Source organism: Gavialis gangeticus, unplaced genomic scaffold (genome assembly GCF_001723915.1).
Source record: "Gavialis gangeticus isolate Ggan-Ray unplaced genomic scaffold, GavGan_comp1, whole genome shotgun sequence".
NCBI lineage: Eukaryota > Metazoa > Chordata > Crocodylia > Gavialidae > Gavialis > Gavialis gangeticus.
Window position 1 is genome coordinate 101,529,133 of NW_017729022.1, and position 26,238 is coordinate 101,555,370.

Consider the following 26,238-nt stretch of genomic DNA (forward strand, 5'->3'; position numbering starts at 1 on the left):
CACCACAGAAAGGCATGCTCTAGGGCACACTTTGGCATTGCCCTTTGGCAGTGGTGGAGGGTCTTTTTCTTTTTTGTTAGAGTTCTTTTGAATGTACTGGTGTGTTTGTTGGGAGGAGAGGGCAGAGTTAGATGTGATTTTTTGGGGCTGGGGGACAGACACACCCCAACTGTTGGAGAAGGGGTATGGGCAGTGCAATAGCAAGCAGGGCAAGTGGGGCGACCATCCCAGGAGCTGAAGCAAAGGGGCGATAACAGGTGCTGCCCAGCCAGGTCAGGGCATGGGACAGAGCTGCAAGCAGCTCATTTGTGGGGGGTGTGGGGACAGGAGGGCAGCTCCTGCCACTGCATGCACTCCCAGGCAAGCATGGGAGAGGGTGTGTGCCCCCTGGATCTGTGTGTGGGGCAAGGGCGGGCTGCCACTGCAGGCTTTGCCCTGGGTGCTAAACTTCCTTGCCAGGGCACTGGGTATGGGTTTGGAAAGGGCACTGGGAGAGGGTGGGGCTGAAGTAGGAGAGTGGGAGCAATTGGGTAGGGTGTTGGGGGGGAATTAGGAAGAGGTTTCTTTTAACTGGATGGAAATGGTGGTTGGGAAGCAGTTGGGATTGACTCAAGGGTTCGCTTGTATGAGGGTTTAGGCAGGGAAGCAGCAGTTGGGTCTGTTCAGGGGAGCTCTCAAATTTTGGGGTGTTGTTTGGGGAGCCTGTGGAGTTTTTTCTGTTTACTGTAGGCCCCTCTGAGCCTTTTGATGGGATATAAATCTAAAAAATAAATAATAAATTACAGACAGGGAGGATGGATTCTCAAAGTCTCCTCTAAAGTAGCAGTAAAGGAATATAAACTTCCTCACATCCATGTGGCATCTTGATCTACACTGGATCAATTCTTAAAACATTGGTGCTATACCGACTTCCCTCAACAATTAAGTCATAAATCAACTAAAGCATACAGGCTACACTGCATGGAGGGTGCAAAGAAACAGGATAGGTATATGTTGCTCCATCAACTCCAGTACTAAATAAATGTTTCAATCAAAGAGTTACTAGTAGATGAGCCACTGATTGAACAAACAAATCCTTCCAAGAAAAAAGCACCTCAGCTGAATACATGAGCCATCAAAGAAGAGTAATAATACATATACAAAATGAAAAACAGAGGAAACCCTCATTATTCGCAGGCTTGGCATTCACAGTTTCAAATATTAGCAAATGCTGAACTCACATTTTAAATACACTTTATACACTTCCAGGAGCTCCTTGGGAGCTCCATGCTTGCTGCCGCTGGGCTCCTGCCACCGCAGCTGTGTCCCCACCCCAGCTGCCGGGGGCACTGCATTCATGAATGCAAGACTGCCTTATTCATGAACGTAGTGCCTTATTTACGGATTTTCCCATTCGCAGGGAATACAAGAACATATCCCCCACAAATGGCGAGGGTCGCCTGCATTGTGAAATTCCATCCAAGAGCCTTCAAAGTACAATTTTAGGTCCTCAGTTCACCAAAGCACATGCCAACATCCAAACTTACCTGTCAGGTCAGATTCTCCTACTACCATAATTTACAGTAGACAATACTACCTGTGACTATTAACACCAAGTGCTGGGTGGTAGTTAAATAATCTGGCAACCTCTAGCATGCCAAAGGCTTCAGACAGAAGATCGCCTCAGAGGGTAGTACTGGTCTTGCTCCTGACAAAGGAAATGCTGCTAAAAGGTGTGGAACTGAGGTCCACTCCATGATAGGGTAGACTGGGCTCTTTAACCCTGGTCAGCAGCCAGTTGAGAACTGGAGTTTTGAAAGACAGACAAATGGATGATCTCCTTTGCTCCAGTAGTTCCTGCAGCCAAGCTGATTGCAAATCTTTCCTTTAGACTAATCCAGCAAGGCCAAGAAGGGGACATGGTATATGGACAACCCAGTGCCTCCATGTACCTGCCAAGGCTTTTGTGCCCTAGAGACATCACTCCAGCTTTGCAAGTGCTTTGCTGAAATAAGACCTGAGTATGTACTTTCAGTGTCTACAGTAGTTTGAATAAGTACATTGTATCCCAGTAGTTCTCATGGGTATATCTTGCTGTTGGTGGCCCTGCTGATATTTCCTAAAGATTTTTACAGTACCACTCTGCATATCAAAGAAAATAATTTAATACACTTTAGCAAAATATGGAAAGTACTGTGCAGTGTTGGAAAGAATGATCAGTTCCTCTACCACCTCTCCCAAAGGAAAAGAGGGTGATGGAAAATGATGACACGCCTCAAAGTGTGAAAGATATGAAGAAAGATCAATTTATCAATAAGTCAATGGGGAAAAATGATCAAATGGGAAAAAAACATCTGGACAAGTGAGCTAATTATTCATAAGAAAACAGAGCAGTACTTCATGTATAGGAATGGAAAGCATATTTCACAACTGGTTTCAAATGAAGGGTAAAGAAAGCTTATTGTATGAGACTAAATATTAGTCTTGTATCCACCAAACAAAATTTAGAATAATTTTCAAAAAGAATTACTACTATTTCTAGTGATTACAATGCTAAAAGCAATTATATTTAGCCAGACACGGATCTCATCATAGTTTGAACTCCCTGTGGCATCATTTAGTGTTATATTTGAGAAATTCCTCAATAAAAATGTCAAATAGAGAGTGAGCTGAATTCCCAAGAGAACAGTTTTGGACATTTTCCAGTACAAAAATTGTAGCCAAGTAACCTCAAGGAGAGAAGAAAGAGAGAAAAGGAAATATGCTTAAATATCAACATGAAGGGAAAAAAAGCACTTAACTCATCAACCTCATGTCATCTAATTAATGTCATCTAACTCCAACATTGGCTATTTATGAAGACTGCAGTTGTTTTGCTATGCTGACATTGCTGGAAAGACATTCAATGGAAACTTACAAAGGAATGCAAAGCACGGCAAGTAGAAATGGTTCAAAGTCATGTGAGGACCTTTATTAAACAAGAGATTTTGGGGTCCCCATCCAGTTTTCCCTTCAGCTGTGACTGGGCCAGATCCTCTGGCCAACAGTTTCCAAAGCAGTGAGGCATAAATAGGGCAATGCCATATAGTCACTGTATAGTTTGTGTCAACAGCGTCCGTTGGTCATTACAGGATTGTGAATGCAAATAAATTATCATCAGGTGACCTGTTACCTTGTGTTCAAGAATGCAATTTATGGTGATGTCAGTGAATCCCTTATAAAAAAAATCCTATTGAATTAAATACAGAAAGAAGAATACGTATGGAGTTTTAAAATCAATGTATGTTGTGTTTCTTTATGGGGGTTGAAGGTTGGGAGCAGGGGAGGGATGGGGAGGGGCCACTGGAATATAATTGCATTAGCCCTCTTCTGGGGTTAGAATTTGGAGGTGGACATACTGCCGTGGAAGCATATTATTCAGTTCTGTATGGCACACGTATTATTCAGTTTCAGGGATAATTTACACATTTTATGAAACTGAAATAATTCTATATTCACTTATTTGGGATATTAGAACCCTATTTATTTTCTATAGAGCCTTATTTATACCATTCCAATCATATGACTTTTCCTGGAGGGAAATGGACATTTAAATAAAAGAAATATCATAATTGCAAACCTATAATTCCAGACTTGTTAAAAATATTATTTGTCTATAAAGCAGAAAAATGTCAACAAAATAACAGGGACAAGTATTTTTCACCGTCTGTTTGGAATATTTGTTTACTCAACCATGAAAACAAGACCTGGATTTGAAAGGGACAGATACGTATATATAGAGGGAAGGGGATACACACAATGTTTAATCCATTCCAATGATGATTTATTCAACGAATAAATAAATAACAACTCTTTTTTGGCACAAAATAACTATAATGTTGTGCCCTGACCAAAACTTCCAAATCCCAGTTTCACATCTGCAAATACAGTGTTTTAGAAATCTTTGATCTACATATTCACTAATGCATCTTAAAAAAGTTGAACACTGTATTGAAGAGCTGATGGAAAGTTATATATGCATGGAGAAACAAGAATATTCTCCTTTTCATGACAGATATCCAGGTTTCAATGAACACATCACAAAAATGTCATCTCAGTTTTGAACATAATGCTAATCTCAGCAGTTATGAATTGAATGGGTTTGGAAAATGAATTATTCTCTCCTTTCCAGACATAGCATCTCTATGACTAGATTAAAATATGATAACAGGGCATCATGGACAGGTCCAGGACTTTGAAAATGGGGGTGCAGATGGTGTGGTGAATCATTGCATATAACAACCCATATTTTTGTCTGGTTAAAAAGAAACTAGAAGCTTTACTCTAGGGGCCTGGGATTATATTATTCAGATTAAGACTGAAGCAAAAATAAATATAACCTTATGGGCATGTGTACTGATTTGCTATATCATATACTATGTATTAAAAACACAACTAACTAGGCAAAAATCATAAAAGATGTTTCTTTAATCTTGTAGTCATTAGAATTAAATTTACATCTCTTTCAGATTCATAAAACAAAATCAAGTATTTGTGAGTATCTTGACAGTGCATCCAATGCTTCACTGAAAGTTATTTCCCTGAGCTAACATTTTTAGCTAGTCTTAAAAACAGTCTGCAGGGCTGTGAAACAGGAGGTACATTACCAGGAGATGCTAAAGGGCAGTAGAATTACATAAGAGTAGCTTGATTAGGTTAAGAGTTTTAAAAAAGGAGTGGGGGTCATTAACACTTGTGGAATGAAGAGTTGAGAAGAAATCAGATAGATTACCATGAACCATGAAGCCAAACAACTCCATCACTGCCACCTGACTAGAAATGCTGCTGCCACTACTGGAGCACATGTAAAGATGTGCACTAGGTCAGCACGTTTTTGACACTACAGATTCCTATTTGAATCTCTGGGTTTATCTTGTGAATTATCTGTAGGTGTTTGAACACCTAACCGTGCTAATATCATGTGATATCCTGCTGTACCCTTGAAACATCTCATGGCACCCTGGTTGAGAATCACTGCTCTTGTGGTTTACTCCCCTGGTGCCCCATATTTGTTATGGGGCATATATGCTACACCCTTTCCTCACCAGTGATAAAGTCGCTTAAAAACTGAGCCAAAAATAAAACTAAATGGCTATTCTTTTTTTTTTAACAAAAAAAATAGCCATACTTTGATACCAATGATAGTTTGACCAGCTGTAGCTGAAACATAAATACCACCCTGTAACAGGGCATGATCAAGCCCAGACTGACTAAATGAACGCTTTTAGACTGGTGTCAGGGGAGGGAGGAAAAGTCTAGCTCCATATTTATACATTAGTCTGTTCAGAGCCTTTTGAATAACTGCTGTTTGTTTTTATGACTAATGACGTTTGGAAGCTCAGGTCAAAAAGCTGTCAATGAACAGGATGTACAATCCATCTGAACAAATATTACTCTGGGATGAAAATGAACAAAGTAGGAAATACAGCAGCTGAAAGACTATGTGAAACCTTGCCCAGAAATTCTAGTAAGACTATGGAACAACTATATGCAGATTGACAGTACTGGGTAATGTTACTTGCAGTTCATTACCTGGTTTCCCAGTTTTCACAATATAATAACATACTACCCAGCATAGAATTTTAATCACGATGAAGTTTGGGCTGTATCAAAAACTGGTCACTACCTTTTGTAGGTGGGATTTTAAAGCAGCTCATTCCATTGTGGCTTATACATGTACATGAGAAACTGAATGGAAAGCAAACAGCCTGGGCACTCAGATTCTGTGCAAGGAGCCATCATTAAGGCTGGCACTGGGAGTCTGCAGCAGCAGTCATAAAAGCCCCAGTCCCTAGTAACTAATGCTAATTACTAGTTACTTTAGTAACAGAAACTGAAGGGAAAAGATGGGAATTCCCAAATGCATTAAAAATTAAAAATAGATTTTAGTCAGGATCTTGGATCCAAATATAGCTGAACCAGGAGGTATCTGAATCTGAATTCTACATGTGGAATGAATCCAGTCTAAACAGTGATGCCCTGTTAATGATAATGGTTTTACTGCAGTTCTCCTCCTCAACACCTGCACAACGTCATCACTCTTGCTCCTTCAACAATCAAGAATGCATTATTTTCTGATAGATATACACCAACAATTGTACTGATGAATTGTTATTTATCCTTCAATTTCCATGGGACTTAATTTTTTAATCAGATGATGGACCCCTCACCTATTCCTATTAACACTGACCACATACTAGTATGCTGTTACTTAAGTGAAAAAGAGGTCTGCCGTTAAAAATAGATGAAAATGGATTGCAAAGTATTACACTTCTAAGTCATGGAAAAAAGAAAAACTTTATTTGGGCAGGTGATGCAGATGACCTTTTAAAAAAAACAATCAGCATAAGTATGCAAGAGTAGCTTTCTAGAGAATTAGAGCCAGATGCATGGTTTTGACAGAATTTAGGTCTACAAGAATATATGCTCATAATTTCCAAGCTGAAAGCAGGGCAGCGTGGCACCTTATAAGTTAACCTAGTCAGTGAAGCATGAGCTTTGGTAGGCTAGTCATGATGTAGGCTGTAGCCTATGAAAACTCATGCCTCTCTGAATCAGTCTATCAGATGCTACATTGCTGTGTCTTCTGCCTAACTTGGTACTAACATGGCTAACTATCTTTCTCATTCCCTTGCTAAATTTGCATTTCAAGGACCTGATCCAACACTCACTGAAGCCAATGTAAAGACACATTTCAAAAAGGTTCTGGATCACAGCTGTACTGATAATTATATACATGATAATAGATTTGAGAGGAAATATAGGTATTGTTGACCACAATTTAACAAATAAATTACACAAAACGAATTACTCATCCTCACCAAATTCCTTACTTACCAAGACAGTTGTGGCCATCATGAGCCAACATGAATCCATCATAGCACATACATCTGTAGTTTCCAGGGATGTTGATACACTCATGGACACAACCCCCATTGTAGAAGTCATTTTCACATTCATCAATGTCTAAAACAGAAGATGGAAGGGAAATTTTCATCAAAAAAAATTCTTACCAAAATGCTGATATCAGCTGACAGAAAGATTCTCCCAACTAAGTATAACACATGTTACATGGAACAAGCACATATGAAAAAGCATGTTACAAATTTATATGGCATCTTATGCTCATAAAGCTACCTCAGTGTATTACTGACAGGATATAAAGGATCACATAGGACAGACATGAAGCCATCTCATGGATACAACACAGCAGATATTCTCTTCCCTATAGTAACATTATTTCCATTTTACACTGAGATCTTTTTGGATGTCGTGTCATTAAGGTACTGGAATGAAGTGCCCAGAGGCTGCGGTGGGGAGGGGGCAGCCATTGGGGGGCTGAGGGTGCAAGCAGGGGTTAGGGCCAGGCGGGGCAGCCATTGGAGGGGCTGGGGGAGTGGGCAGGTGGTGGGGCAGCAATCTGAGGGGCTGGGGGAGCAAGCAGGGGTGGGGCATGTGGGCCCTGCAGTGGGGGGTGGTAGCCCTGTGGGGGCCATTTTGCCCCTGTTGGGGAGGCTGTAACCCCTGGGTGGGGGGGGCTGTAGCCTCTGTGGGGGGGAGGGGGCAGCAAAACATATAGGTATTTAGAATTCACTTTGTTATGATGACAGAGACACTGGCAGGCTTCCAAATTGCTTTAACACTGTAGCTTTTTATACTGCTGGGGACAGCACAGGTGATGCCCCTGGGCTCTAGCTCTCTCTGGCTGCAGATCCAGGAGGAGCCAAGCAGGGTTATTTTGCCCCAAGTGGCACAATTTGCCCCACACCAAAGTGCATGTCCAGGCATGTTCACTGAGGCAAAAAGCCCCAGCTCAAATTTGCACCGCTTTATTTTAGCTGCTGCAAGCACACGTGCCTGCATGTGTGGACATGCCCAAGGAGTTCAGGTTACATGATGCAATTCTGCCACATATTAGAGGATTATTCTGTCTCCTTGCATGACAAGACCAATGCAAAACTAGGACTGAAGCCACACATTCTATCTGTTCTACAAGTAGAAGTCTTCTCCACCCAAGGAATATATTGTTACTTGATAGAATTCACTTGCCAGATGACTGAAATGTATAACCTCCAGAAATGTAGTTAAAACATCAAGAAAGTAAGACTAGTAAATTGGAAACATTTTCTGAGAAATTGTATGAAGCTAGGAAAGTACAGAGGGTGGTTTTGTTTCTGTCCTGTTATGCTTTGACATGTGCAGACAGGTCACCAATCACTATTTTATGACTAGAAAGGATCAGGGTTTGGTACTCAATGGAATACACTAATAAGGCCAAACAGCAGCCTTCTCCATCTACCACCTTGTATTCAGTTCCAAAATGAGAGGCCTTTCCCCTTCATGTCATATGGGGAAAAAAACTGAATCTTGGAATTGAATAAATACAGTATATGCTAGCTATAAAGCCAATCCATTCTAGAACTTTAATGTCTTTTAGTTTTTCAGCCTTTGTCAAAGTAGCATTGTAATTCCTCTCAGTGAGCCCCACAGGGATATCCTGTCATCCCTCCATAAATTGTTGAGCTATATCAAGGCTGTCCCAATGGTGACCCACAGGCTAAAGGCAGCCCACAAGTAGTTAAATCCTGGTCATTGGTGCCAGAAATCCTGCAGTGGGATGAGCACTGGCAATGTTAACTCCCATGGCTGCGACAACCACTGTGCCAGTGAGGCCTTGCCACAAAATGTTTGGATTTAGCTCCCTGTTGGAGACACCTTTTGGTGATGGGGCTAACGGTACTGGTTCAATCCAAATATGGGGGGTTAACATTGCTGCTGCTCACCCCACTGCTGGAGTGGATTGCTGGGATCATAAGAAGCTCCATAGTCCAGATCCAGCCAGCCAACCAGCTTAAAGGGGTAGAACAGCCCTGAGCTAGATGACGGAAGGTATGGTTTTTAATTAGCAAGGCTTATAGAATCATAGAAATCACAGAATCATAGAAAATTAGGGTTGGAAGGGACCTCAGGAAGTCATCTAGTCCCTTTGCTCAAAGCAGAACCATCCTCAGCTAGATCATCCCAGTCAAAGCTTTGTCTAGCCAGGTATTAGAAACCACCAAGGATGGAGATTCCACAATTTATCTGGGTAACCTGTTCTGGTGCTTTCTTAACTTTGTGATGAGAAAGTTTTTTCCTAATATCTAACCTGACCTTCCCTTGCTGGAACTTGAGACCGTTGCTCCTTGTTCTGTCATCTGCCACCACTGAGAACAGTTTAGTTCTATCTTCTTTGGAACCACCCTTCAGTTAGTTGAAGGCTGCTGTTAAATCCCTGCCCATCCTCCTCCCAGTCTTCTTTTCTCCAGAGTAAATAAGTCCAGTTCTCTCAGCCTCTCCTTAGAATTTGGCCCAACTTAGTGCCCCAGCCCACTAACCATTTTTGTTGGTCTCTGCTGGACTCTCTCCAATTTGTCTACATCCTTTCTGTAGTAGGAACATAAAACTCAACTCAGAAAGGACATTTCTACACTGAAGAAATATTTAAAATTTTTTCCTATTGTTAACACCAGTTTCTAATGCATGGAGGCTCAACTTCTGGGAGTATTGGCATAGACAAGACCACAGCATTTTGTTTTAATAAATTCAGTGTCAGTTGGATTTACTCTATTAGGAAACCTTACTTTACCTGGAACTAAAATTGTGAGTAGCTACTGAAGCACAGGTTAATTTTTTCAAGAGACTAAGTGACTTAGGAGCCAAAGTTCCGTTATCAGTTGTTGCTTAGGCTTCTGAGTACCAAGTAATGTTTGAAAATTGGATTTATATTTCTAAGTCACTTAGGTGCTTGAAGAAAATCTTACCCATGGCCTTGTTTGGGCTGGGGACACATGCAGAGTGGTCAAAGCAGCTCACTAAAGCTACTCTTCCATGACAAAGGCTGCCACCAATTGATCCAGCTATAAATGGTTATCTGCTCATACAGGGTAGGGAGTCCAATATATGCCAGATATGATGCTTCCAATATCACTCCCTTTCATGTCACACTAGCCCTACAGGCTGCCAGGTTCAGTAACTGTATTTGGGGTCCCTGTCCTAGATGAGTGTTAGCAATAACTTTCAACAGATTTGTTTATTAGGGCTGCACAAAGCTTCAGTCCCTGATTAGATTCAGTGGAGATTCGGCCCGATTCAGTGGCTGAATCGTTGACTCCAAACTGAATCAGAGGACCCTTTCATCTCTCCGAACTGAATCAATTTTTTAGGTCTTAATTTGACTTCAGATTTTATTTTAGAAAAAAATATTTTTATATCCTTGATTTGGAATTGAACACAAAATATACAGGAAAAACAAATTTGTGCAGTAGCTTCTATAATAATAATAATAATTTCCCTAAACCAAATTCATATATGACTTCATAATCACTAACAGCCATCATTATAAAAAGGAAGAAGACTAAGAGAAGAGATTGTATTCTACAAAAAAAGGCTATCTATCCAGTTCTCCGTTCATTATGTGAATAGCCAGATTTATTTGGTAATGTCTTTTACTGGATTAACTCAGAGGCATAGCAAGCTATTTCAACACCTGGGCAGAGGTGGAGGGGCTGGGAATTATGATAATCATTAGAGAATAGGAAGTGGCAGAGGGAGATGGAGCTTGGCTGCTGTAGCTGAGGGATGGGCTTGCTGCATACTGGTGGAGCAGCCCAGCTGGCCCAGACTCCCCAGAGCTGCTCCTGGTGCCCTGTTTATTCCCTCTCCTCTCTCAGCTGAAGGTGCTGTTCCATGTGCCACAACCAGGGTGCAGAACTGCCCAGATTTTTCTTTCCTGCATTTGCAGTAAGGCTGCTTCTAGAACCAGCAGAAACTAGAAGGCACTGCACCTCCAAAATGTGAAGTAAGCTGAACTTTAGTAATATCAATTTCTATTTTATCTAATCATTTCACTCTGCTGTATTGTAAAATTCCCTGCGCACTTCTGGTATTTCTAATACTCTTGGATAGAAGATTACATATATTTTACTCAAGACTTTGAACAAGCTAATACAAAGTGAGAGCATCCCTATTCTTTAACATACTGGCTAATGTAAATCAGGTACCTGAATGTCCAAAAATCCATAGGATGCATCTAATTCAAGTTACTCCAGCGGACCTGAACCCACTATAGATCATGTAGGGACTGAGCCAAAGCTCATTGACTTCAACTGGTTTTAGGTCTGGGCCATAGCTGGATTGCAACATGAGTAGTAGGATAATTAACAAACAACATAAAGAATGGCTGGCGTTTGAAAGCTTATGGTGCAGATTTCTGCAGAGTGCTGCAAACTGAACATTTGGCATCACTTTTATTCCAGCAGTGCTCAAAAGTTATCTTTCACAATATTCACATTCTCTCTGGACCTGCAAATATAGATTTTTGAATGGAGGCATGGCATAGTTAAAATGATGTTTTTTCCTTAAAAGTTGTAATCTCTTTTTATACTACCAATTATAAAAGGAGTTCTGGAATTAATTTAGTAAACATAAATTGCAGTTGGCTTTGAAAGGAATAATTTATGCTCTTGAACCTTCCTAAATATATAGCAAACAGGATGCTGTCTCCCCACATTAAGTTTATACATCTTTCATCTAAATTAGGGAGCTAAATACAAAATCTAGCACTTGGGTTACAAATGTAACATACCTTCTAGAAAAGATGAGTCCTGATTTTTTTTTAAATATATCAGCAAGGAAGCATTATGGAGAATAAACAAATTTGTTTTATTTGGCAGTTTGTAATAGTTAACAAAAAAATTACATTGGTTTATAAATTATGTTTCATCTTTCCTTGTAGACTCCAAGCATAAGGTTTGAAATAGACATTACCAAATGAAGCAGATTAGTTATGCCCATTGTCCCATGTGTTGATGCTGTAGGACAATTTGTGACATGTTTTCCCAGAGCTTGAGGGCCCCAGTCCTGAGCTGCCCAGGAATTCCCAGGTAGGATTGGGTCCCTCAAGTCCTGGGATCTCCAAGGCATGTCTCCATAACTGGTGAATGATGTGGAGGTGCTACCAGGGCTTGAGGTGCACAGTCTTGCCTGGATATTCCTGGGCTGTGAAGGACTGGGCCCCTCAAGCCACTGGAGCACCTGCCTGAGGAAACGGGGTGTAGGGAGGGAGAGGCTGGAGAGTATGGGCTGTTCTGGGCTGCTTGCACTCTTGCGCCATAAAGTAAATAGACATCCACTGCCAAATAGTGGCACAAATGGTTACCGCCTTCATCTCAGCCACACGTTTTGGGCATTTGGGGTATTGACATCTGTTTGTTTGGCCTTTGTACTGCCATAAACATTTTTACGGTGGTACAAAGGCAACAAAAGTCAATGTCTGTTTCCACCATCTACTAGGCCCCTTTGTTTATACGGCCACCTAGACTGGATTAATTACCACTGAGAAAGAGCTCAGTTTTCCTGAAACAGATATACAGAGTGATCTTTGGTTTCAAAGAGCAAGTATACATAAAGCACACTGGGGCTGGGATTAGCACTCACATTCCTGATTCCTAGTTCCAAATCCAAAAATATATGAAATTGGGATGATGATGCATTGCTTTATAAGTAGATAGAGGGTCTAAAACACAGATAGCAAAACCAAAAAACAGAATCCATGTCTAAGTTCCAGTTTTGGATCATAATCACAGGGCCAGCTTTCTTGGAAACATTTTGTGAATATAAGGGCATGTCTACACTTTGTCCTACAGTGAAATAGTGACTCACTGTGTCGCTGTATGGCACCCTATGGCAATGTAGTGATCACATGGGTCTACATGTGATCACCAGGTATGTCGCCATAGCAGTGCACTCCCCTGGTATAGTGAGCTGCTGTGGTAATGTAGTGGCGAAATCTAACCATGCGCCATATGCACGGTGCAGTAACTGCCCATACTGTGCCATGCTTTAGTACTTCCAGAAGCCATCAGGACCATTTCAGACAAGGACACTCACTCTTCACATAAAGCCACACCTTTCTACAACTAGGAAGCCAATTAGGGATTTAACACCCAAAACAAAAGCTAATGACAAATAATAACCACATAGGTAGAAGAGTGTTCCTGCCAAACATTGGCCAGATATTCCAGAAGTGCAGATCTGGCCGGAAAAAGTACCACTAAAATGACATTCCTGAAAGGAAATAAATCTAAGGTGGGATTCCAGCTTCAGTGAATTTCCAGATATGTTCACAATATATGAACTCATTGGTTGCTTTGTCTGCCACACATTCCACTGACCCTGAAGATCAACAGCTAGCTCAGTCTGAAAGACCAGAGTACTGGACATCGTTTATTAAGTACGTATTGATGTAATGCAAGATTGGAGATTAATTCCATTTTTCTCCTCCATTTCAAAGTGCAGAGCTCCATTTCAAAGTGCAGTCAACTTCCAAGACCTTTCCATGAATATATTCATATACAACCTTGTTTGAATATAAAAAGAATATATCTTAATTTATTCTTATTAAATCGTTTCTTTTCTTACTCTAAAAAAAATAAGATTTTCCATTTTTGACCCATAAATGCCAATGTCCTTTTTCTTTAAATGCTGTGGCTTTGGAAACATGATCTAATGAATCGATGAAAAACATGCAGTAGCTTTTTACTGCTTTTCAACTGTTATGATGTTTTCAAGATGTTTGTGACCAAGAAAAACTGAAATTTGATAGCCATTAGGACTGCTCTGACAGCCAAGGTCCAAGGTGAGCAGGATGGGAGGAGGGAGAACTATAGGTGCTTTTCTCTAATAAAAAGGGACTTCTTTAAGAATGGGATTCCAGTAGGTGTGTCTTAGCTCTCTTAAAATTCATGGGTTATGAGATGAGTCATTGTGTCTTTAAGACACAAATATATTATATAGCTCTTCCCCAGGTAGAAAATTGATATTGCCCTGATATTTCTTGTGAGCAAGACAAAGTCTGATGTTTCTCAGCTGAGCAAGTATAGCAGGTATAAGACCTTCTCTAGCACCAGAGTGCTTTAATAGCACCTCATAAGAGCCCTTCTGCAAAAGCTACTCTCTCTCCCCTCTATTTTCCCTATTAGCGTATCCAGGGACAAAGAAAAATAAACACATTTTTACGATTTTCTCCAAGGTCACAAAGTGAAAACTCCAAACATAAACCAAATTATGAAAAGGCATGTCTGGGAGTTAAAGAATAATAAAACATTATCAGTACATTTCTATCTTTACAAAGGAAGCTCTAAACTTACAGTTGTTAGTGTTTCTTTGCTAAAAGTATTTATGATCCATTTGGAAGGCATGTGAAATAGCTGCAGATTTATTTTTGGCTGCAAGTGTTTTTTACTTAAGAAAGAACTATAGAATATACTTTTCTCTTAAAGATGATGACTCAGCTCATGACTTTTGAATTTTAAGATTGCTAAAAGACACCTATTGCAATCCCCATTCTTAAGGAGCCCCCTTTTTATTGGAAGAATAACATTATTAACACTCAAGACTTTATCCTATTAACTTGTGATGAGAACCAGTGAGGAGCAAGTTAGTTAAGAACACATAAGGTAAGGATGCTTTTGTTAGTTTCACCAGATGAACAAATTCAGAAAGTTTGTGGCTCTGGCATAGTTTTAGCAAATGTTAATGTGCATGTTTCAATTAACGTGTTTTAAACAACACTAATCTCTGAAAGCAGACAAAAAGTCATATTTAAAATACACTAACCCTTAGGTACGGTATGCCTGGCTACTTTGTGGTAAAGTGAAATCAAACATGAGAATCTGTGATTGGCCTCTTCAGTCTAATTCCACTAATGACTTCCCTGTTTACAGAAATACTGTCATATTTGTATCAAGCGATGATGAACTTTACTGACAACCATAAAGTTCATCATTACCCATGAATGTGTTGCTAAATGAGAGATTTGCACAGAGATCCAATATGAAAACAGTTTTCATGTAGCAACAAAAATTTAGGCATTAATAAATAACTAATTTCTATATTCATCAATCAGCTATCCCTAGTGTATGTCTGTCTCAAATCTGTCTTCCCTCTCTCTTTTTGTGTTTCCTTTGCATTTCTTTTGTTGCAGAATATCCCAGTTTCCATGTCTCATAACAGTCATTTCTGTGCCTTTCCCTCTTCTTAAAATGATCAGTGTTTAACAAGTTAATGTTAGTCCTTAAATATCCCTTCTGAAGTTTAGAACTGATGTTCCCATCAGCTTTACAGAGGACAGGAGAGTTCATCCCCCTTAATTCTTTGTTTCAAGCTTTCTGCAGTTCAAGGTAGACATTGTTGCCTCCATCCACACTAGGTTCATTGTGGGTGGTTATCTCTGGAGCCATAAGACCAGAAATGTGTCCACAAAGTAAGTAAAGTTGAGCTTCTGCAAACCTTGATGTGACCTACAGGTCACAGAAAGGCATAGGTAAGCTGCATATTTGACATCCCTGGAATATGAAGCAAGGTGAAGTAAATAAAATTAACATCCCTAAATATGGAATTTTCTGAGTTTATCCCATGCTGAGTCCTAACATTTTATTAATAATAAGGTCTATTTGCTGTTCTTTGTCTATAACACCCATTTGCCTCCTAAAAACAGAGTAACAACTGTAGTCATTAATGAATGTGCTGGGAGGGGGAGAGAAGAGAAGGGGGGGATGTATATGGTTTTTCCCTGGATGGGTGCATATAATTGCCAGTAATGCTTGAGTACTATGTATGTGTGACAGCTGCCATTTAGCCAATACAGTGAGGACTGAACTGGGAGCTCTTAGTGCTGAATGCGAGTCTCTGAAGAGGTAAGATCTCAGGAAGGGAATGGATACACACTTATATTCTCTGGGCATAGAGGAAAGTATACATGCATATGCTCATGGAGGAGGAAATATAACCCAAAACTGAACACAAAAAATGGACATGTCTAGTATCATCCAAAACATCCAAAGCATTCTAGGTCTAAACTAAAAGTCTGCATGAGACATCTTGAACCTCTAATTAGGTCTTGCTATGGTTTGACATTTTTCCTAATTGATATTTAAACAGATTGGTTACACATTCTTTGAACTACAAGTGAAATGTCAAAATAAAGATAGATACCTGCAGAGCACATAACAGTTTTAGAGTCTGTCTTTATTTAGTAGCTGCAGTGCCCAACAAGCTCAAACAGAGAGACTTCCTGTTCACAAGCTATTATGAATGTGAAAAGTGACATCCGACAGCATTTCTTCCACTATTTTTAAATTACAGCTACTTCCACTACAATTCTCTCTTTAAACTTAGGGGAAATATTTGATTCTACATCTAATCCTGCAAGTTACTGGGGCAAAATTTGGTGCTTTTCAGTTCCACAAGTGATGTGTATGCTCTCTGGTTATGGGGATGTCTTTCAGAAATAGATGTGAGATTGTTTTTTCAACTGCATGCTGTCAAGATTCAAAGTTTTGGGAAAGATGCCTAAAATTCTGGGAAAGTTTGGGGAAAGATGGCAACTAATGTGTGTGTAATTCATTGACTAATGTTACTGAGAACCATGTAGAATTCTTCACTGTGTAATTCTAACAAAGAGCCTATCACTCTTAAATCTCTATCTGCTTTGGAAAGAATCAAAGTGATGGTCATTTCTTCCCCTCCAAAAATGAATGCTAATATCTAGCATTGTTGGATAAACTTATCTTTTCTGGCCATTGTGTTGGATCATATAACAGAAGGTAACAATTTCTTATGCATCGGGTTAATAAAGAGCCAGGGGCTGATTGCATACTGTGAAAGAAGTCATTCCTGTGCACAGAAAGTCACACCAGTCTAAAATGAAAAGTAAAGCTTCATGTCAGATGCTGAATTACTCCCCAAAACCTGGAAAATTATTGATTCACATGGCTTCTCATCACTGTCCACCACATGCTCAGTAAATACTATACACATCCATATTTTTGGAATTAGTTTCCAAAAAGTCACTGAGCAGGTTTGTGCCAAAATCCAAGTGAAAAAAAGATCCAGCATTGCTGAATTCTATTTCAATGAGTATTTGCAATGACAAGCCATCATCACATATGTTTGATGGCTGAATGGATAGGAATGAGGAGAACAGGAAAGAGATATAATAAACTAACTTTGCCATCAGTTTAGGAGTTCTTACCACAGAGTTCAGGAATGTCCTATGTACCATGAAGTACACAGTGTCCCAGGAATTATTACCCCTCTTAAAACTTGCATTTCCTGAATACATGACTGTGCAAAATACCATAGCAATACCATTCTGAAATGCGGAGTTCTTGTATTTGTTGTCTGGGGAATTTCACTCATTTTACTATATGATTCTATTATTTTCCTATCTAGGGCTGAATATATGGAATTAAAAGAACAGAAGGATTCCTTCATCCAGCATAATCCTTCTTTCTATCTAGATGAGATTGAGATATAGATCTCCATCTCTATCATGAGAGAGAGACAGATCTATATATCTATACATCTTTTAATTCCATATATTCCATAATTATAGATATAGATATCTATCTATCGATCAATATGTATTCAGGGAACACATGCTAAAATTTGCACCCAAGTTTCCAATCTGGGTGAATTTATATGAGCATTATGATTTACTCATTCATGCAGATGTACATGCTTGTAGATTTCTTGTTGAGAAAAATGGACTTGTGACACTTTTTACTCTTATATTTTTGTGCACTGCTTTTTTTTTGTCTAAAAACTTAATCTAGTTATAGTTAAAACTTAACAAATTTAAAATATTGGCTAGTTGCATGCTTGACTTCCTATTTGCACACGTAATTATCCTCTCTACAGACACAAGTCAATATGAGTATTCAGAGCTGAGATGCCGTGATTATCAATGGATGTTTTTATCTCAGTTTTGCACAAAGTTTCATAAAAGAAGTGTTAAACTCCCTGGTTTAAATGCATGCATCAGGAAGGAACCATGGCGCACACTGTTTTTCCCTATTCTTTGTTGCTGAAAAGCCAGTGGAGTCAAGCCATGGCTCTAAATAGATGACAGAAATTTCACAGTCTCAAATAAGACAGGATTTACTCATGACATTCAGACTTGGCAGACATCTGGGGTTGGATGTGGCATGATTAGAAATAGTTGGTGTGTGTTAGTACATCAGGACCCTGATCTTGCTGCCCACATTTCAGTGAGCAAAGATGCAGGCTCAAAATATTACTAAGTTTGCACTGTTAATAGTGCACTTATTTTTTCAGAGCTCCTGGCTATTTTATTACATAGTCACCGTAAGTTACTCAGTAGGGGAATAAAAGTGAGCATAGCACTTGCTTTAGTACAGGGTATCAATTAAAAATGTTAGAGAGACGAGAAGTAACATTTTCAAGAATGTCTAAATATTTTAGAAAACCACGTCCAATTTACCAACTGATTTATATGCTTAGAAGACTTAATCCAGTAGAAAGTCAATAAAATTTGAACAGAGACTTGGCACTTTTTGAAAATGTCTTTCTGTAGTCTCTGGCTCAAGGATTTATAGCCTTAATGTTAGATTAAACAGCAGGATGAAGGTTTTCAAAGTACCCAGTGGCTTTTTGTTCTTGATTTAAGATTCCTTAAAGGCAGAGGTGTAATGATGTAGCCAGATACTTGGGGCAACGGCCATACACAGGGGGCAGTAGTGTCTTCTAGTTGCTGCCACTGCCGCCAGAATAATTGATTAATGGAAGCCGTTTGTTCTGTGCCCCCACAAGTTGGCATCTGAGGTGGCTGCCCCAGTAATCCCATCTAACATGTCATTGCTTAAAGGGGGCTAATTTTCATAAAATGTCCAGCATCTTCCCTATCGAGGTTAACCTAAGCATTAAAAAAAAAAATCCCTATCCTGCAAGAATTCATCTCTTCCTTTTACAAAATTTTGAATACTTTGCTTTCACATTCTGAGCATCCCTATTAGGTTGCTAATTGCTTCTCAGCCTTTTGGCTAAGATCAAGCATTTTATCTTATTTTATAATAATCTTCAAAGGAGTGTGAGTAATGAGATACTAGGCGTATCTACACATGCATCTACTCTGGCCCAAATTTACTCTGGTATAAGCTACTCTGGAGCAAGGCTGTTTGGGTAGGCATCTACACATGCGGGATTAGGAAGCAAATTTGTATCAAGTTCTCTGCAGTCCTGTAGTGGGCCTCTGCTGCCACCGGGTGCTAGCTCAGGGGCTGGCAGGAAGCACTGGACCTTGCCCCAGGGAACTGCCTGCTGCTGGGGTGGGGACAATGTCCTCCTATCCCAGCAGCAGGGAGCTCCTGGCACTGGCTCCCCAATCAGGAGCATGGGGCTTGGAAAGAGCTGCAGGGGAGAAGCAGGACCCAGCCCTTGGCCCAATCCGCTGTTGGGGTAGCTAGCAGCTAGCTTGAGGTAGAGGGTCCCAGCCCCCTGCCCCAATTAGTGGATCAGGGCGGGGGGCTGCTGCAACTTACCCGTCTCCTGCAGCTTTTTCCAAGCCCTGTGCCTTGATCACATGATAGGGATACGGGGTTGGGACCTGCCTCTGACTGGGACAGTTCCCAGCCAGCCCTGGGCTGCATGGGGAAATCTGCATGCTGACTGGGTACTGGCTGAAATAGGACAGATCCCAGCCACCTCCAGGCTGTACATGCTTCTCTGGGGATGGCTGGACACTGTCCTGATCAGGGCAGGTCCCAGGCAGCTCTAGGCTGGGCGAGGAACTATCCCCATGCAGGGAGCTCCCAGCCCCTGCTCCATGATCACAATTGTGATTGCAGAGTTGGGGTTAGGGGGCTTGTTTCCAGCCCCCATTTGGCCATTTCAGAACTAGGGCTGGAAACAAGCTCCTAGCCCAGAGGCAGGCAAAATATGGCCCATGGGCTGGATCAAGCCTGCCAGGCCATTCTACCTGCCCATGGGGCCCCTAAAAATTTTAGAAAATTAATATTTATCTGCCCCTGGCTGCCTATCAAAGATGACAGGAGCCAGGGGCAGTAGGACCCAGGGAAAACCACTGGCAGGACCAAGCAGCTGCATAAGCAAGGCACGCCTGGTCGTCTCCCCATTCCCCCGTTGTCCCCATCCCCTCCCCCTAATCAGAAGCCCCATGCTAAGCAGAGGGTTCTGGCCTGGGACTGTGAGGCTATTCCTACCTCCCTGTACTGGAGGGAAATTCAGATAAGAAGCTGGGGGGGAAGGATGGGGGGAAAAGAGGCAGCTGCTGTGGTCTCAGCACTGCAGCCGGGAACCACGTGGTGCTGGAGTGGCTGGCAGGAGGGTGGAGAGGAGCGGCAGTAGCCACAGGCAGGGAAGTGGTGAAAACAGCAGTAGGGGTGAGGGAAGGGACAGCAAGAGGGAGCTCTGGAGCCAGGCTGGCTGCCTGGGACCTGCTAGCACAGCCTGGCTTGGCTCCACAGAGCCCCTGCTGGCCCCTACCCTACGCTCCTACCACACCATTCTGGGCTCCACTGGTGCTGCTCCTGGAGCACCAGTGTGGGCCCCACACTCCCACCCAGCTGTTGCTGCATTTCACATGTCTGCTGCAGCCATTTGCCCACCACTACCACTGCTCCCCTCCACCTCCCACCAGTTGCTCTGGCACTGGGCCTCAGGACACAGCAGGAGTCAGCCTGGCCCCTGAGATTCTCAGCTGGCTCTGTGCAGTGCTGGCTGGGCCTTTTCAGCTCCTGCTGCGTCCTGCAGTCTCGGCTGTGCAGCTGGGATGTGGTGCTGGAGCAGCGAGCTGGGGGGGAGGGGGAGGGAAATGGGAAAGTAGCAAAAGGGCATGGGGGCAGACAGGGAGAAGTGGCTGTGAGTGGGAGCACGGGGCTGTACCGGTGCTCTGGGGCCAGGAGCAGCAGAAGCACAAAGCCCAGGCTGGCAGAAACTCTCGCAGGGACTCTGCCTCCTGTGGGGAGGCAGTGGGCAAACCTTCCCACTCCACATATGCCACCACCCTCCCCCCACACACTGACACCCCCCACAAACCCCACACCCACCAACACCAACATATCCATACACACACACACACACACATCCTCCTAAATCTATACGCACCCTCCCATACCCCCCAACAATATACAAGAGTAAGACTTCATTTTAAGCTATTGTGCAATCACTTATATGTACGCTACACAAACACATGTAAATCAGGACAAAAATATATTTTTTAAATCAAATTAATGAATGTTGTAGTAAATGTTTGATTTTTGGAATATAATTTGGTATTTTTCTGGTTCTGATATGGCAAACCCTTGCTAAAAGGAATACTTCGGGGGGGCAAGGGGAGGGACTTCTGGTGGCAAAGATCAGGGGCTACGGGTAGGACTTTCAGTCCCTAGATGGCAACCAGGGGAAGGGCTCTTGTCAAGGGGTGGGGCTACCCTTAAAGCCCTTGATGGCTTACCAAAACTCAGCAAGCAGCCCTGCACCTGAAATAATTGTCCACCCCTGTCCTAGCCTGTTCCCAGACCCATGATTGCACATTGGGGGATGGGAACAAGCTCCCAGCCCCTGCTCCACAATCACTGTTGGGGAGCAGGGGTTGGAAGCTCCCTTCTGCCAGGGCAGGGGGACATTGTCCCTACCTGGACATGCAGGGTGGGAGCTGGGGAACCTGTTCCCCACCCAGCTCTGTGAGTATACAGCTGGGTGGGGAACAAGCTCCCCAGCCTGTTCCACACTCAGAGCTGGGCAGGGAACAGGCTCCCCTGACCCTACCAGCAAGGAGCTTCCAGCGTGAGCCCCACGGTCAGGGAGGTCGGGCTAGGAGACACTTATCTCATGACTGCAGGGCTCAGGCTGGGAAATAAGGGTCTCTCAGCTTCCCACTCTCCAATCATGATCTGGGAGCAGGTGGCTTGGAGCTCCCTGTTACTGGGGCAGGGGGACATAGTCCCCGCCTGGGTCTTTATGGTGAAGCCCATCCTGGCAGCAGAAAGCTCCCCCTGGTGGATGGCTGACCAGAGCAGGTTTTGCTCCAGATCAGGTATCTATACAAGCACTATGTTGCCATTACTAATTCTGAGTAAATTTGTTACTAGCATTTGCAGGTAGTAAATTTATTTAGGATTAGGGAGGTTTACTGCAAGGTAAGCATGTGCACATGTAGATGGACATACTTACTTTGCAGGAAAGTATGCTAATGCAAAGTTAAGTGTCTCATGTAGATGCACCCACTGGGAAGCAATTGTTAAAAGGGTACTTGTATATGGACAGGTGTCCTATACCACTCCTACAGGCAACAATATTCACTATCAGCTTCAAACTTTGAAGATGCTTTGATATTAAGAGAATTTGCTTGGGTATAATATATTGGTGTAAGTCAGAATCCTTTATCTGGACAGTGATTTGGAACACTTTTGCTTCATCCGTCTTCAATAGATACTAGTTGGCAATTATTATATATCCTATGACCAGGTACAGCAATAGAGACCAAGCTTTTTGGCAGATATACCACAAACTAGCCCTGTATGCTCCCTTTCCCCTCTCTGATCTGCAGTTGTACTTTCTGCTCCTTGCCTGTGCTGCTTGACCAAGCTGCTGTTCTACTTTCTCCTTTCTGTCCTGTGTTCTCTGCCTGGTCTCATGCTTTGCTTTCAGCTCCCTTCCCTTATCTGCCACTGAGCCGCCTGTCCCCTCCCCAATTTGCCCATGCCACAGGTTGGCCACCCCTGAGGTACTATATCAAATCAATAAGACAACAAAATAGAAATAAGGAAGCTGAAAGCATGTTCTTCAGATTTGACAACTAAATCAGTGGGGTTCCCATTCAATAAGTTCTGCTCATCTGCATTATTAGTAAATATGATTTTCAGCAGTTACATGAAAGCTCATGGAAGTCTATCAGACTAAATGAAAAAGGCAGTGGATGTACACCTAGCAGATGAAAGCAGACAAGTCACAGCTCATGGATTTGGAAGCAATGCTAATTAAAACCAAGACACTATTATTTGTGTAGTAACACTTATTGATCAGTATGCATCAGGAAAAAAAGTCTCAAAAAGGCTAAATTATAATAAAAGGTGGTAAAATTTGGAGCCACCAAGCAATTTCCCATTATGTGCCTACACAGTCCCTACTACAAGGGGAACCTCTTCCATGACTGTGCCCCAACATGCTACCCCAGTTTAAATAGATGTATAATCAAAGCCAAACTGCAATCAAATTATCGTACTGCAACTCAATGACCCCTTCACATGGCCTTGACCTAAAGCACAACTGAAGTACAAGGGAAGTCTTCATTTAATTTAAATGGACTTTTATCTGGCTCTTAAAGTATGTACAAATTTAGTCCCTGATCTTGGAATTGACAGACCCCCGTGTCCACATGGACACCACAAGTCAGTAGGAGTCCAGCCACAGGGAGTCAATTTACAGAACAAGGGCCTTAGTTCCAAAGATATAGTCCTTGCTTTTTGTTGGAGTTTTGCCCAAGTAAGGAGTGCAAGATAAGGCCCATAATCAACTGCCCATATACAATTTTGATGTTAAACTAAATGGATTACTGGGTATGTTATTAGAGCTTGTAATTAAACACCCTGTAATCCATTTAAGTGACTGACAAGCATTCACTTGAGGGTATAAAAATGCAGGAAGCTAATATTTATTTTAATTCACATGCTAATATTGTGATTTGTGACCCCAGAAGATTTTAAAAACAAACATAGAGCAGCAATATGCTTTTAAATGACTGCAAAAAAAGTCTCCTTTCCTCATCCTCCCAAACAAAGAGTTTTACAGCCAAGAAAGGGAACAAAACCACATGGAGAAGTATTTTTAAATTAAGTGCAATATATCGAGTAATGGTTAATCATGTTCAGTCTAAACAACTATTATCAAAAGGACTGCAGGCTAACTGTTTTAAGCATAGGCTGTTTCCGATTATAAGGGAGAGCTTTTAATTAAGATTACTGAAGCCGAAGTCAAGCTATAATTTGGTTCCTTTAGTTAGTAGATTTCTATTAAAACTATGCAATTAAGGTTAAATGGGTTGAAGCACTTAAAGTGCCCCCACCCCAATAATAGAAAAAGAAGAACATGTGAGTGACTAATTCAGACCAGAAGACAAACATTTCCCTTAAGTTTTATACCTCCTTTTTGATCATAAACTCAAAAGTTTACTATGAATACTATTGGTCAATTTAATCTTCAAATGGAATATAATGTTATCCTGTATTTGAAGTGCTCTAATCTAATGTGCATGATTGTAAGAGGAAAATATAAGACATTTTATCATGTTATAAATATAGTGTAAAATTTGCCTCCATTATAGATTTTCCCCCTTAATGTTATATTGTCCTGTAATAAAATTCTTCACTGAATTTTCTGGTAGACCTTTTTCCTTTTATTATTATTATTATTATTATTACTATTTTATAACGTATAGTTGTCTTGTACTCCATTCTAAATTGTATAGACAAAACTCTCAACCTTATATGGAGTCCTGATGACATAAACTCTGGCAGTGCATATCAAACAAGACATAGGTTGCTTTTTATGTTAATGAGTTATGAGGAATAAGCTATGTATAAATAAATTCAGTATTGCTGAAATGACATTTTCCTCGCATGCACAGAGAAAATAGAGGTGTAACATATTTTTGCATACAACATGCAGTTTCCCCTTAAAAGAAATACGAACCAGTTGCTGGAAATTACAGTGTACATTATATGCAAGAAATATGCTAAGAATAGTTTCCGTTGGTTACCAGGCAAAAGTAAAAATAAAATCTGTGCCCAATTCACAACGAGCAAAACAATGAGAAGGCTTGGCTGCCTAGCTGCTGCTACTCAGTTACTACAAGGAAAGGTTTTTTTCCCCCTACATTCTGCCTTTCAAAAATAAGGTTTATATTTTATTCAGGGGTATGCTGCATGTGAGAAAATATGGTACTACTTTCTATAGACAGAAGACATATAACTGGAAGAGATCTTTTTAGTACTATTTGTGACAGGCTAACTGGCACTGACCTGGCCCAGGGGTTTCGAAGGGGTAAAAGATGATTGGAGGACTTGGGATTCCCTTTCTGCACCAATCAGGTCCCAAAGACTCACCCTGCCATGTCCCGATTGGCTCCTTGGGTCACCTGGAGGGGGATAAAATGGGCAGCTTGGACTGACTCAGGGGAGAGACCAGTGAGGGACAACAAGGAAGGAGCTTCACAGAGCTGAGCCAGCGGGGCAGGAGCAGTTCCCCCGGAAGAGCCTGAAAGAGCAGGACCTGCAGGCAGCAGTAGGACCCTCAGCAGCGCGGCGTGCGGCTGGTAGGAGAGGTTCCCCACTGGGCTCCAGGATCCCCTATGAGAGGCTGCAGCCAGCAGGAGAAGCTCCCCCAGCTCCAGGAAGGATCTGAGCAGTGACCTGAGAAGTTTCCAGCTCTGCTTTCAGCTCTTCCAATCAGAGGCCAGGCAGCTCAACATGAGGCTGGGGCTCCAGGAAGGTCAAGACCCCTAGCTGGCTGAAACTGTGCCATCAGTGGCTGCTGTGTGGTCGTGTTCCTGCCTACCATGTGGGAGACCTGGGTTCAAATCCCAGCTGAGATGACTTGGGGTGAGTAAGATAAGCAAATTTTCTTGCAGTGGAAAGGGGCCATTGTGTTTTCCCCCCTTTCTCCCCCTCCAGGTACCAAGGCCCTATATTTCCTTGTCATTTGACGTTTTGCATTTTGTGCCTTTTTATATTTCACCAACCCATATTGTTTGTTCTGCTGTTTGTTTTTTATATTTTGTTAACCCTGTCTTTTGTCAATGATTGTAAGTGTCTAATTTTTGTTGAATCCTGCCCCCTTGGGGCATTGTAGTGTCCACTATACCCTCTGATTTATGCCTGTTATGTTCCCAGTATTAAAAGGTATATGGTTAAGTCCTCATTGGTGGTCTGGCTCTGCTCTATAGGGAAGGAGAGTCCCTACACCTCCCACAGTGCTTGTGCACCTGCTTTGATCCCTTCAATTGGACAGGGGGTACCTCTTGGAGTACTGCCCGGGTTACATATTCATCTGCTACCTCAGGCAATCACATCATATAAATTCCATTCAGATTCTATCATAATATTATATATTCTATATGCCTTCACCTACCAATTTCAGGAATACTCATGGCACAGCTGCCAAAAAGTGCCTCAAATAATCATGTCACCACTTGATTTTTAAAGATAGGAAAAGTAGCTTTCATTCCTTGTTCCTTATTTTTTTTTCTCTTGGGATTTAGAATTCCAACATGCGTTCAACAGGAAACTCAAATTTTATTTTCTCCTATGGGCCTTCAGAAGAACTAAAAACATCCGGGAATGTCTCCTTGCCAAAAAGGAG

The 26,238-nt window shown here is 41.7% G+C and overlaps 1 protein-coding gene across 2 annotated transcripts in view; it reads right to left on the minus strand.

Moving 5' to 3' along the window:
• The window catches only part of SCUBE1 (signal peptide, CUB domain and EGF like domain containing 1), a 443,267-nt gene that overhangs the window by 383,831 nt on the left and 33,198 nt on the right, over positions 1-26,238 (minus strand). For both annotated transcript variants that reach the window (XM_019515739.1, XM_019515738.1), the window contains exon 3: positions 6,856-6,984. In XM_019515739.1, coding sequence (XP_019371284.1) covers positions 6,856-6,984 — 129 coding nt within the window. The remainder of the gene's footprint in view (positions 1-6,855; positions 6,985-26,238) is intronic.